At 42.8% G+C, this 11,353-nt stretch overlaps 2 protein-coding genes and 2 non-coding genes across 5 annotated transcripts; 2 read left to right on the top strand and 2 right to left on the bottom strand.

Moving 5' to 3' along the window:
* Positions 1-706: 706 nt before the first annotated feature.
* On the bottom strand, positions 707-828 carry LOC128306109 (U5 spliceosomal RNA). Its single transcript, XR_008287537.1, has one exon. It is a non-coding gene; the product is annotated as a U5 spliceosomal RNA (small nuclear RNA).
* Positions 829-1,744: 916 nt separating this feature from the next.
* Positions 1,745-1,867, top strand: LOC128306108 (U5 spliceosomal RNA). The gene has a single exon (XR_008287536.1). It is a non-coding gene; the product is annotated as a U5 spliceosomal RNA (small nuclear RNA).
* Positions 1,868-5,479: 3,612 nt separating this feature from the next.
* LOC128303437 (protein zwilch) lies at positions 5,480-8,022 on the bottom strand. Of its 2 annotated transcripts, XM_053040385.1 has the most exons (6): positions 7,888-8,022; positions 7,067-7,818; positions 6,837-7,003; positions 6,694-6,767; positions 5,848-6,628; positions 5,480-5,641 (listed from the first exon to the last, which is right to left on the bottom strand). In XM_053040385.1, exons 1-5 carry the CDS (start codon positions 8,020-8,022, stop codon positions 5,864-5,866), a joined length of 1,893 nt encoding a protein of 630 aa, XP_052896345.1. In that variant the 3' UTR covers positions 5,480-5,641; positions 5,848-5,863. The 2 variants fall into 2 exon arrangements, with proteins under 2 accessions (XP_052896345.1, XP_052896344.1); XM_053040384.1 differs by lacking the exon at positions 5,480-5,641 and having other exon boundaries at positions 5,718-6,628.
* Positions 8,023-8,401: 379 nt separating this feature from the next.
* Positions 8,402-9,698, top strand: LOC128304405 (dTTP/UTP pyrophosphatase). The gene is made up of 4 exons (XM_053041593.1): positions 8,402-8,579; positions 8,690-8,934; positions 9,001-9,147; positions 9,233-9,698. Exons 1-4 carry the CDS (start codon positions 8,490-8,492, stop codon positions 9,375-9,377), a joined length of 627 nt encoding a protein of 208 aa, XP_052897553.1. The 5' UTR covers positions 8,402-8,489; the 3' UTR covers positions 9,378-9,698.
* The last annotated feature ends 1,655 nt before the right edge of the window (positions 9,699-11,353 follow it).

An 11,353-nucleotide genomic window follows, 5' to 3' on the forward strand; every position in this document is an offset into this window, starting at 1 on the left:
CCGGCCACTTTGTCTTCTGCCGGATGATCCGGCGGTCCGGGTCCGGGATGCGACCCAAATATTTGCACGCATGCTCTTGTCGTGATTTGTTGGATCTTTGCCTCTCCCAACGGCACCCCGGTCCATTTCCGCTCTGTTGGCCCTTCGCTTTAAAGCAAATTTTTGGGAAGATCTAATGAAGGCCGTCTCTTCCAGGCGAAGGGAGTTCCGGTCCATCCAGCGGAGGCCGTCCCTTATTTCCTTCCAAAACCATCGCTTGAGTGATAAAGCGGAATCGCGCGATCGTTTGCTGAGCGTTGGCTATCGATCGTGATGTGTGGATGAAGCAACCGTGAGATTTTCCGCTGCGATTCGATTAGGCACTCCGATCCGATTTGGCAGGGTGTGTGTGTGTGTGTGTGTGTGTGGATAATACATTTAACAGGGCTCACACGGGGTGAATCCGGAACTGGGTTCGGTGTTACATTAACGAGTTTACCTACTGGTCGAGTGTCTACTAGTTTTGTATCTAACGGAGGCTATTCACTTTATATCCCGTCGATCATTTTTATATGATCTAGGCATTTTATGGTATAACTTAAGTGACGGAACTCACATTAACATCAATCTTTCTATTTTTCTTACAATGATATTTATCACTACTTATTAAAACAGTACTATTTCTGTAAAATTTTAGGTAAGTTTAATATTGTCACAATTGTGGCTCGATCTCAGACGGGATCGAGACGATCAAAAATTCACTGTAGACTCATTAGAGTATCCCTCTCCACGGAAATCTTTAGTAAAAGGCGAAAGATTTATTCGACAATTGAAGAGAGATCAGAGTACCTTTCGACGACCAACGCCGAACCACCGGATAGCCAACGTGCGTGCTGCACTAGCGATGCCTAAACTTAGTTTCAGTTTGGCCGTCCTGTTTCGTAATGCTCCCTTCTATACCTCCGCAGAGGGCAAAACGAACAGAACGCCACAGGAATTGAGGAATAATCGTACCCGTAACACAAGGGTGCCAGGGGAAATATTTCAAATACAAGAGTTGTGAAATGCAAGAGTTGTGCTCTATTTGAAGGATAAATAAACAATTATTATTCCTTATTCTAGAAAAATATTCAATCATTTCGACAAAAAAATAATTTTTCAAGACAGGATTTGAACTTAGAGAAGAGCAGCCTAAGCTTGCCTTGCAATATAAACAGTTCGCGTTAACGGTTGCACCATTAAGCGATCCAATCTAAAGGAAGAATTGAATAGTTTGATGTGAACAGGATCGGATATCGGATCGGATAATAATATATTTTTATTGTATCTTAAAATTAGTTTAACATTTATTTAACAGCGTCGTGCGTAAAACACTATTAATACGCTAAAATATTAGCTTTGTTTGCAATGTTTTTACAAATAAAATTCATCTTTCCCTATTATTATAATTATTCCCCATCACTTAAAAGAGAGTCTAGCGATGGGAGAGTTGTCATAGCAACGAACACACTGCATCCTGCATTTGAAAACAGTTCGCTCTCTCTCTCTCTCTCTGTTTCTTGTTCGCTATTTTTAGGTTAGCCTTTGCATCGCTCTTTTCTCTTATGGATTGTCTTCAAGCAAGGATAATGCTATTTTTATTTCGCAGGTATGAGCGTGCCTTCGTACAGAGGGTTACCCGCACGCAGGATAACAGAAATCGGTATGCATCGCTAGTGCAGCACGCACGTTGGCTATCCGGTGGTTCGGCGTTGGTCGTCGAAAGGTACTCTGATCTCTCTTCAATTGTCGAATAAATCTTTCGCCTTTTACTAAAGATTTCCGTGGAGAGGGATACTCTAATGAGTCTACAGTGAATTTTTGATCGTCTCGATCCCGTCTGGGATCGAGCCACAATTTTAATAAAAAAAAGCAACAAAAGAATAGTACAATTGCTGCCAGTTGTAGGAATACGAATCGAATAAAACACCACATTGCCTACCGGGCAGTGAGACACCGTATTTGCGGAGGGAAATGGAGACTTGGCGTACTTCAAAGAGCAGGATACTATCATTACAATGGCACAGAATTTTAAAATTATATTTAGACTTCTACAGGAGGTTTAAATATCTTACTATAACCTATAAATCGCGAAGAAAGAAAGAGTTTTTAAGATTTCTCGAGGTTTTTATTCACGGTTTCACACCTCTGCTCCATTATAAACAGCTTGACGAGGACTACGTTTCTGGTCCGAAGAATCTTCCCATAATCAAATGAGTAAAAGGAGAGAAACGATCGTTGGTTCGTTTCACTTAGCTATTTGAAAACCCGGAAAGCGGCAACAAAAACAGAAGAAAATACATCAGTGTAAACCTATTTTATCAGCTTCCGCGAGCTGTCTCATTAGACACCAGACCCTCGGTCACTTCCCCAAAGGGTGCAAATCATCAACACCGGGCGGTATGATAAAGAATTTAACTACCGTACCATTAAACTCGAATCGCTCTTTCTCACCCCAATCGAAGCCATATAGATTGATCGGCGGATTATCCGATACGGGCCAATGGGACACACATTTCCCGGGACACTAGAAACCCAAACATAGGTGCGTCGTGGAAACACTTCCACGCGTTTCGAACCGTGACCGAAGTGAAAGGCTATCGTCGGCATTGCATAAGCGCCTCGAAAGCAAACGACATAAAAACCAACATATAAATCGGAGAAACCCACCAGAGGTAAAACAAAGGAACAGAAGGTAGCATCACACCGCACCGACAGTCGAATGGCGAATATGGTGCGATCACCTGATAAATTATGCCACCAACGGTTTTTCGCCAGCCCCAGCCGTATCAAATACGACCCACCCAAAACCAAGGCCACACCAACCACTGTTGGCAGCCACCGGGAGAAAGTGAGTGCCGGCGTGCACTTGGATCGTTTGTCGCGATCGTTTTGTCGGCGACAAAAAAGGGGGTACCGAAAACGGCACGTATCGAACCAGTGAAGTGGACCGTGGTAGATCGCGATCGCGTGATGGAAAATGTGTCGATCATGGTGAGTTTTTGGCGGATGGAAAATAGTCGGCCAGTGGGACAATTTTTCACCAAAAACTTCACCCGAACGGGTGGTCGGGTGGCGTATGATGGGGAGTGTGGTCGAGTCTGCACGACTGGTCGGTCGAGGCACCTAGGCATATTTGAAATGAACTTATTTGACTTTGTTAAAGCGAGATTGGGAAATAAATTAATGAAAGATTCTAATGTTTTCTCACGTTTAAGTTAAACTATAACAATCATTAATCATTGGGTCTTCAACGGAGGACTCACGATGATGAAATGAGCTGAAGGAGCTTGATTCGTACAAGAGGCAATCATATAGTACGGTAATACAGTAATCTCATCTTGACCGTTTCTCAATAGCAAATGAAATTTTGGCTCCAAAAAGAGACAATTGTTCATGATGCAAGCTGCAATCTTTGCAGATCTCAAAGGACAACCCACCTCTAGGGTTTGCTTTGGAAGATTTCAATGGAATCACTAAATCGCTACTGGAGACACCGGATATTAAAGAATATCTGAAGAATACAACCAGATTTTTCCTCTCTACCTTTACTACGAAGCTGAAGCTGAGAAGATAAAAACAGTGCTATGCTTCCCTTTTTTAGCACCTACTTCTTCATGGATAAACACTTGCGTACTTCACCATTCCGAGCGTCCTCGTACTTCCGCCACAAATGAACCACAAATCACCGTGGCAATGGGTGACGCGTGCGCGACATCGTTGTGCGAATACTAAAAACAAATCGCAAGCACAATTCCTCGTATTTGTATGTATTTATTCAACGGTCTACCTGTTAATGAGGCTACCTCAGATGACAACGGCAATCCATTGGCTGGCCCTGGAATTGCGCTACTGCTGCAGGAGATACCCGCTGCATTCCGATCGTGATGCGCGTTGGGTTTTACCGACGGTTCCCCGTAAGCGCAGGTGGATAAGTACGTGCCTCGTTGGAACCAGATTCCGTTGCGGGGGGGGGGAGCATAGGTCCGGCCGCAACCGGTCCAGCGAGGATATAAACGTTAAGGTGCAGTACCAGCAGCAGCAGAATGGTTACAGGGGCATCTTTCGAGACAGTTTCGTGACACATACCATCGGCACGCGCTGGGGTTTGCCAGTCACCTTAGCAAACCTAAATCCAATTCGAAGAAACATTAATGTCGAATCGATGTTTACAACAAAATCAAACCGATATGAAAGTATTTGCCGAACAGAAAAATAGTGTGATTCAACGTCAATATTTATGCTTCAAGAATGCTTAAATGTGTACTTATTAAAATTATTTCAAACATTATTTAAAGATTAAATAAGTCTATAGACACAATTATGGTGATTCTATAATCAAAATAGGACTTTAAAGAAGCGATAAAGGTCGTTGCAGACTGACTAATAGCTGTTACATCCAATGCAGTTCCTACACAAAACCTTAAGATCACGCACCTAATTCATGCTCTCAGTTCAGTTCGTTCATTGACACAATCCGGCCAATGGAAAGGCCCCGAACCAAAGGCGTGCTAGCCCAACAATCAATGCACCACAGCACATGCTCACGTGCCGCGTTCGATAACCACGCGATCATTGATCGCGAACCTGCCGCACGGCGGGCATGACGCTATCAACCGGTTTCGGCGCGAAGGAGGCCACACGGCCGTGTGGGGTTGTACGATCCAGCCTGACCACGCTACACATGTGCTTACACACCTGTCGCCGCTCGGCGAAGGTTGTATTTATTTTTATGAATGAAAATCCGTCTCCTTGTGGACCCACGCGTTGCATACCGAAACGCTATCCACGGCTACCCACACACACACACCTGCACGATCTGTTGCGAGATGTAATTTGAATGTGAGTACACCCCCTTTAATCGAGCGGCAGCTGCGGCGGTCTCGCGTTGTCCAGCCGTCATGGTCCGAGCGTATGCCGTTGCTACATTTAATTGCGGCCACATTATGCTTACCGGATGTTTCCGGTCGAGCATAACTTTACATGCGCGAAAGTTCCGCTCGCTGTTCGGGTGTTGCAAAATGCTTCCAGCTACACAAATTGTCGCTGCTCGAAGGGCTCTTTGGCATTGGGTGAAAGTTAAGAAAAGGGCAAACAACATTGGTCGGCACTGGGTAGAGCTACAATTACCACCCGATTTTGCATATTGTTTCGTTTTTTTTCAGTTCATGCGGCGAAGGATTTTTTTTTTCATTTCGCCAAGAATGGCCAGGCCGTATTGCTCGAAGGATGATATTATTCATTTGTAAATATTGTAGTAAAGCAAGACTTCTGTGCTATAAAATAAGTTATCAGAAGAAAAGCTTAATTATTGAAGATTACAGACCCAAGGGAGCATTTTCTGTTGAACATAGTGAAGTGGAGTAAGATTTATTATTTTTCTCATATTTTATGACCTGAGCAGCATAAGGATTATGCGTTATAAAGGCTAAAAATTATCTCGAGCTGTCTGTTATCATATTCTATGCGTTTTTAAGATTGAAATTTCTTTCAAAATGATGCACGGCTTGTGGTACTGAACAGTTGTGTTTGCCGCATTAGATTACACCGTCTCGTAATATACTTTATGAAACTAGTCCCACATTAACGAGTGGATGAGCCCCAACATGTTTTAGAGCGTAGACTTGTCATCGGTGAGGGTTTTAAAATGCAAAGAGAATGGGAGAAAATAGATAAACAATACCTGCACTTTCATGGGATGTTTAAAAAAGGAGCGATATTTAATAAAAGCTTTCGTGCATACAAAAGAAACAATAAGTTGACCTCTTACGACACTGTACCACTACCATCATTTATCCTTTTTCTTTGAACTAGCATAAAATCTCTTACCTGCGGCGGATTCTCTTCAAAGACGCTCGATTCGATCATACTCGTAACAGCAGAACATGTGCTTATTGTCAATCTCCTTACACTCGAACTGTGGATACAATCGCTCCGGCAATAGCGGCTTCACATTGTGATAGAAAACGGTATCCAGTTTCTGCAACAGATTGCTCGACGACATTGCCACCCGCCTTGCGCACGGTTGCAGCTGTTCCACTTTGCGCAACAACATAAACTCATCCATATCGAACTCGAGCAGATCGGTTTTGCGGTTGTACACCTCACCGTAGCTGTATGGCTGCTGGCTTAGGTACAGCTCGCAAACACGCCCGTAAATGGACGGAATGCTTACGGCACGTTCGAGCAGCAGCAAATGCTCCAACAGTAGATGCACCTGTGCCAGACGGTTAATACGGATCTTTACTTCGTCCTCATCGAAGTTGCTCACCAGGATCGATTTTTCGCGGCCACGATCTTCGGTGGTAGGTTGAAACTTGAGTGCGCTGTGTTTGGTGGTATGATGGTTCACATCAAGCTGTGGTCCCGATCCGGTCGCATATCGAGATTTGCGTGGGTTGCTAACCTGTGGTTGAAACAGCTTCTCGAACTCCAGTTCGTACACGCCACTCTCGCTGAAGATCGTGCGATAGTCGTTCATGAGCTTGTTGACACCACACTCCAGAAGCAGCTCGTACGGTTCCGATCCGGCCAACGAAGGAATGGCAAGACGGTCCTGAATCATTGCTAGAATGAGCTGCGCAAATCGGGACCCATTTGTGGGAACGTTCTGGAAAATTTGGAAAAAATAGGCTACAACAACTGAGTTAAATCGAATGTTTAGGGAAGTTTTACCACAATGTTAGAGTGCGTCGACAGATGAAAGATGTAATCGATGGCTGCCTTCAGATCGTCATAGTTCGAGCATACTGGAAGAACAGAATGATTGAGAATAAATTAGCTTCACTAGCGTAATGCTACTACTACTTCAAACATACGTGTTAGGGCATCGTACAACCGTTCCATCACATCCGTAGGATCGTGTTTCTCCACTTGCTGTATCATGTCCGCGATTGAGGATGGTTTGAAATCGGTAGGCTCTACTGCCAAAAATGATGACAGAATATTGTTCACCTTTTGCTTCACGTACTCTAGATCCATCTCGCTAGAACCGTAAACTTTCATTATGGCTATCTTTTTTAATCAATACACAGCCTAATCTACTCACCCTTCACTAATGAAATCGTTACGAGCATAGCCAGACTCCCGGTTGGCACGAATGTCCATAATTTTTTCCCTCAGCAACGCTAAACGTTGCAATTGCTGCCAGAAATATTCCGCCATGGAACTACGACTAAACGCACCATTATTGATCGGAAAATCTTGACTCAGCCGAACGCGCGCGTTACGTTCGACGGTAAAGGTGGCACCTTCGCCCATCGTGTGCCAGCTTAAGCGAACCGTAATCTGTGGGCAGAGTTTGCACCACTGCTGAATGCTGATCTTCGGGTTAAACTTCATCCCATCGCCGGCACGCTGCCGATGAATACCGATCAGCTGGGCCAAAGAAATGCTATTGCTCGCTTGCAATCCCGTAAAGCGTACAACACCACGCGTAAACTGACGCTGATCGTTCGATGTTGAGTTGATCGACAGCTGAAGTAGCACGGTCTGATCGGTGTCGGTTCCGGCACATAGGGCCCAGATGCTACCACGCCCGATACGACAATCGAGATTGATAAAGTTTTGCATAATTGAACGGGCCTTTTCCGTTGCCAGTGGACCGTAAGCTTCCTCCTCTGGCGTCCAAAGATTCTGCACCGTATTTTCACAGTATTCTTTCGAAAAATCTATCGATTCATACTCTTCGTAGCTTACGTCCTTCAACGGAGAACCGGTAAGGTCTAGGTTGTTTGATGTATTGCTTTTTGGCGAAGTCTTTACGCTGGGCCAGTTCGTATCTGCCGCAAAGTTTTGATTCTGCAATGATGTTAACATATTGTCGTACAGATGGAAATCATTTAACAATCCTAAACGGCGCATACATACCTTCCGAAATGCGAAAATAATCTTATCATTGCTCTGTGTTAGCGAGTGTATATACGACGGTGGACAGTAATACTGGAAGTCACTTTCCTCAAACTTGCTCCGGAACAGCTGATAAACATTCGCCAAATCGCTCATTTTCTTTTATAAAACACAAAACTTTTCACAAACAAACAAACAGCACAAAGCGGGGCTTCGGTTTCATTCAAATCGAACTAAACGTCAAATCAGCAGGCGCGCAGAATTTGTATCGTTCCCAAGTAGCTGGAAATTTGACAGCACGAAAAGGCTTTTCTGTGGAGGCCGAAAATTACGCGAAATGTGCAATTGAACCTCAATTATTCTTCCCAGATGCAAATTCAACTGACAATATTATGCATTTTCTCTTCAGTATTCTATTTAATTCAGCATTTTCATTGCGGACCATCGTTCAAAATCACAACACGCACCATTTATCGTTTATTTGTCAAGTTGCTGCACATTCGCAAACTGTCAGATTTTGTTTATCAACAAGCAAGGCGGAATCCCACCAATTTTGTTTGCACTGCGAAACGTTTCCTTCCACGTGCAGCGCCCAGAAAATAGGTCCTAACAGCAACAGCAACATGTTGCAACCAATACTCCATCAAATAGGAACGAAACGGGTTGTACTGGCTAGTGGATCCCCGCGCCGTCAGGAATTGATACAAAACTTGGTAACGCCAATAGTGACAGCCCGCGATCATATGTCTGATAACAGAAAGCTACCAGCAAAAACCATGGTGAAAATATTATGATCTGACCACTACTTTCCAATATCTTTCAGGGGATATCTAACGTTCAGCTATGTCCTTCAACGTTCGAGGAAAACCTAGACCCGGCTCAATATTCATTCAGCGATTATGTAGCCGTGACAGCACTAGGGAAAGTGCGAGAAGTGTACGACCGCCTTTCGAAAGATGATGCAACGAAGGCGGATGTTGTGATCGGGGCCGACACCATGGTCACGATGGATGGTCAGATGTACGGTAAACCGAAAACACCGGACCATGCATTTGAAGTGTTGCAAAAGTATGTGCACTGATAACGGTGAGCAATCGCGGTTCGCATTAATATAATTTATTTACTCTTACTCAGACTCATTGGACGCAGCCACATCGTATACACCGGAGTGGTAATAAAGTACCATGAAAAGGAGGTAAAGTTTACTGAATCCTGCAAGGTACAGTTTGGAAAAGCTACAGATGCCCAGATTAAAGCGTATGTCGACATAGGAGAACCACTGTAAGTTGCATAATATTGATATCTTCTTTTCGAGGTCCAAATTACTAAAAAGAAATACTGCTGTAATGACTTTTCTTCTTTGCAGAGACAAAGCAGGAGGATACGGAATCCAAGGATTAGGTGGTAACTTCGTAGAAAGGATCGAAGGAGATTATTTCACCGTCGTTGGCCTACCGATGTATCGACTTTCTATTGAATTGTGTAAATTGTTCGACTATCACGTTGAATGAAAATATAAATTTAAAAATGATAATGAATTTGAATATAAATTAACATTAATCCAACATCATTTCTGGTCCAAAGGTCATCTTCAATTTTCAGTCCTAGTTGACAGGGCGAGGTCTTCAATCCGTTTCCAGCCAACTTTGTCCAAGACTGATCTCCTTGGGAAACCTAGAGAACTACCGGGCGTTTCAGAGTGCGATAGCAGTTTTTCGTCTCTTGGTAGGGTTTTATCGGCTCAACGAATTAGTGGTGCCTATAGTTAGGATTGACACGCCGCACCTCAGAATTTCATTGTCGGCAGTGCAGGATCAATCCCCTTGGAGGGCCAGGGCGGAATTATAGTTGGGGCCTCTAATTTTGAAAAAGATGAACCGGTGGGAGGGAGGGGCATTGAGGCCCTTGAAATGAGACAAAGCGAAAAGGGCCATCATCATCATTTTTGTTTTATTTTTATAACTAAACATTAAATATAAGTATGAAACCTTACGAACAAGTGAGGTATACATTGTTGAAGATAAAAAATCATTCGCTCTTTAATGGTGCTATTAGTTAATAAAACTTGTATTCCTACTAGTATTATTAAAAACGTTGATACAATAAAATAGTTAGCTGATAACGGATTGTAATAACCACCCCGAAAATCGGTTAGTTTGAATGGAATTTCGCATCTGCCGACGAAACCAATGTTAGCACGATTTCAAAAATTTGCATTATAATTTTGTGAGGATTTTAAGTGAGAATTTAGCGAAAATAAATTCATTAATGAATGCTGATAATGTATGTGGTTCTATTTGTGTGCTTTTATTTAAATTTTAAGATTATTCACTGCTTTGAAAATTGTCTCAACAATGAATGGTCTGAAAAATTGTGCAAAAGTAGATTTGTTATTTTTTTCATTCAATATAAGAATGAAAGATCGCGATCATGTGGGATCTACATTGTTGAGGATAAAAAACCATCCACTCTTTAGTGGTATTGTTAGCCAATAAAACTTGTATTCTTTTACTAGTATTATTAAAAACGTAAAGATAATAAAATAGTTAGCTGATAACAGATTGTAGTAACAACCCTGTAACAGTTCTGCTATAACGGTGCTTCTCCTGTATGCTATTATCGTGTGCGTGCTTATCAGTACATAGAGAACCTCATGGAACGAATGCGTGTCATCTGTCTCACTTGCACTAGCGATCGCTCTCACGGATTTGATAGTATGGGGTCGTGTTAGCCAATGTATTATAAGATCGGAACAGCTATACGCACATTGGAGGGGAATTGATGTCATCTCCTGAAAAACATGTTCTCTTGGTGTCTGAAATCGAAAATCGGTTCGTTTGAATAGCAAAATTTCGCATCTGCCGACGGGGAGTTTGAGAGTCACGCGTACACCAATTGCACCAATGCTGCGTTTCATGTAACATGTAATGTTTCATGATCATCCACTACAGAGTGGTTGGAAACAAATGTTAGCACAAATTCAAAAATTTGCATTATAATTTTGTGTGCATTTTAAGTGAGAATTTAGCGAAATTAAGTGAAACTACTGATGTTTGTTGCATGTTTGTAAACTATCATGCACAGCGGCGGATCAAACAGTAGGCGGAGTAGGCGGTCGCTTAGGGCCTCGCCGTGTTGCCCCAAACTCGCCGCCAAACAATTTGTGCCGTTTGTGCGATTTTTGGAAATTTAGCAGCAGACTTAATTTATAGCACAAAATCTAATTAAAAAGAAAAACAATTTGATCGAAAATATCCTTGGATTTTATATATCCTTGGTTATATAAAACATTTGTTTCTATTCGACTAGCTATATCGGCCCGGTTACACGGCTACGCAAGAGAAGTATGCAGTGTACTCAAACTCCTTCTTCTTTATCGGCACGACATCCTCAGGATATTGAAGCCTACCATTTCTGGCTTTTTTAGACGATTATATAAGATACCAAAACGAGCCAAACAACATCACGCTGAACATGTCAATATAGT

The sequence above is a fragment of the Anopheles moucheti genome, chromosome 3 (genome assembly GCF_943734755.1).
Source record: "Anopheles moucheti chromosome 3, idAnoMoucSN_F20_07, whole genome shotgun sequence".
In the NCBI taxonomy this organism is placed as follows: Eukaryota; Metazoa; Arthropoda; class Insecta; order Diptera; family Culicidae; genus Anopheles; species Anopheles moucheti.

Coding starts and splice junctions, on each gene's coding strand:
- LOC128304405 (XM_053041593.1), top strand. CDS start 8,490: ATGTTGCAACCAATACTCCATCAAATAGGAACGAAACGGGTTGTACTG. Junction 8,935..9,000: donor GCATTTGAAGTGTTGCAAAA/GTATGTGCACTG, acceptor ACTCTTACTCAG/ACTCATTGGACGCAGCCACA. Junction 9,148..9,232: donor GTCGACATAGGAGAACCACT/GTAAGTTGCATA, acceptor TCTTCTTTGCAG/AGACAAAGCAGGAGGATACG.
- LOC128303437 (XM_053040385.1), bottom strand. CDS start 8,022: ATGAGCGATTTGGCGAATGTTTATCAGCTGTTCCGGAGCAAGTTTGAG. Junction 7,819..7,887: donor TTATTTTCGCATTTCGGAAG/GTATGTATGCGC, acceptor ACATCATTGCAG/AATCAAAACTTTGCGGCAGA. Junction 6,629..6,693: donor CGACGCACTCTAACATTGTG/GTAAAACTTCCC, acceptor CAAATTTTCCAG/AACGTTCCCACAAATGGGTC.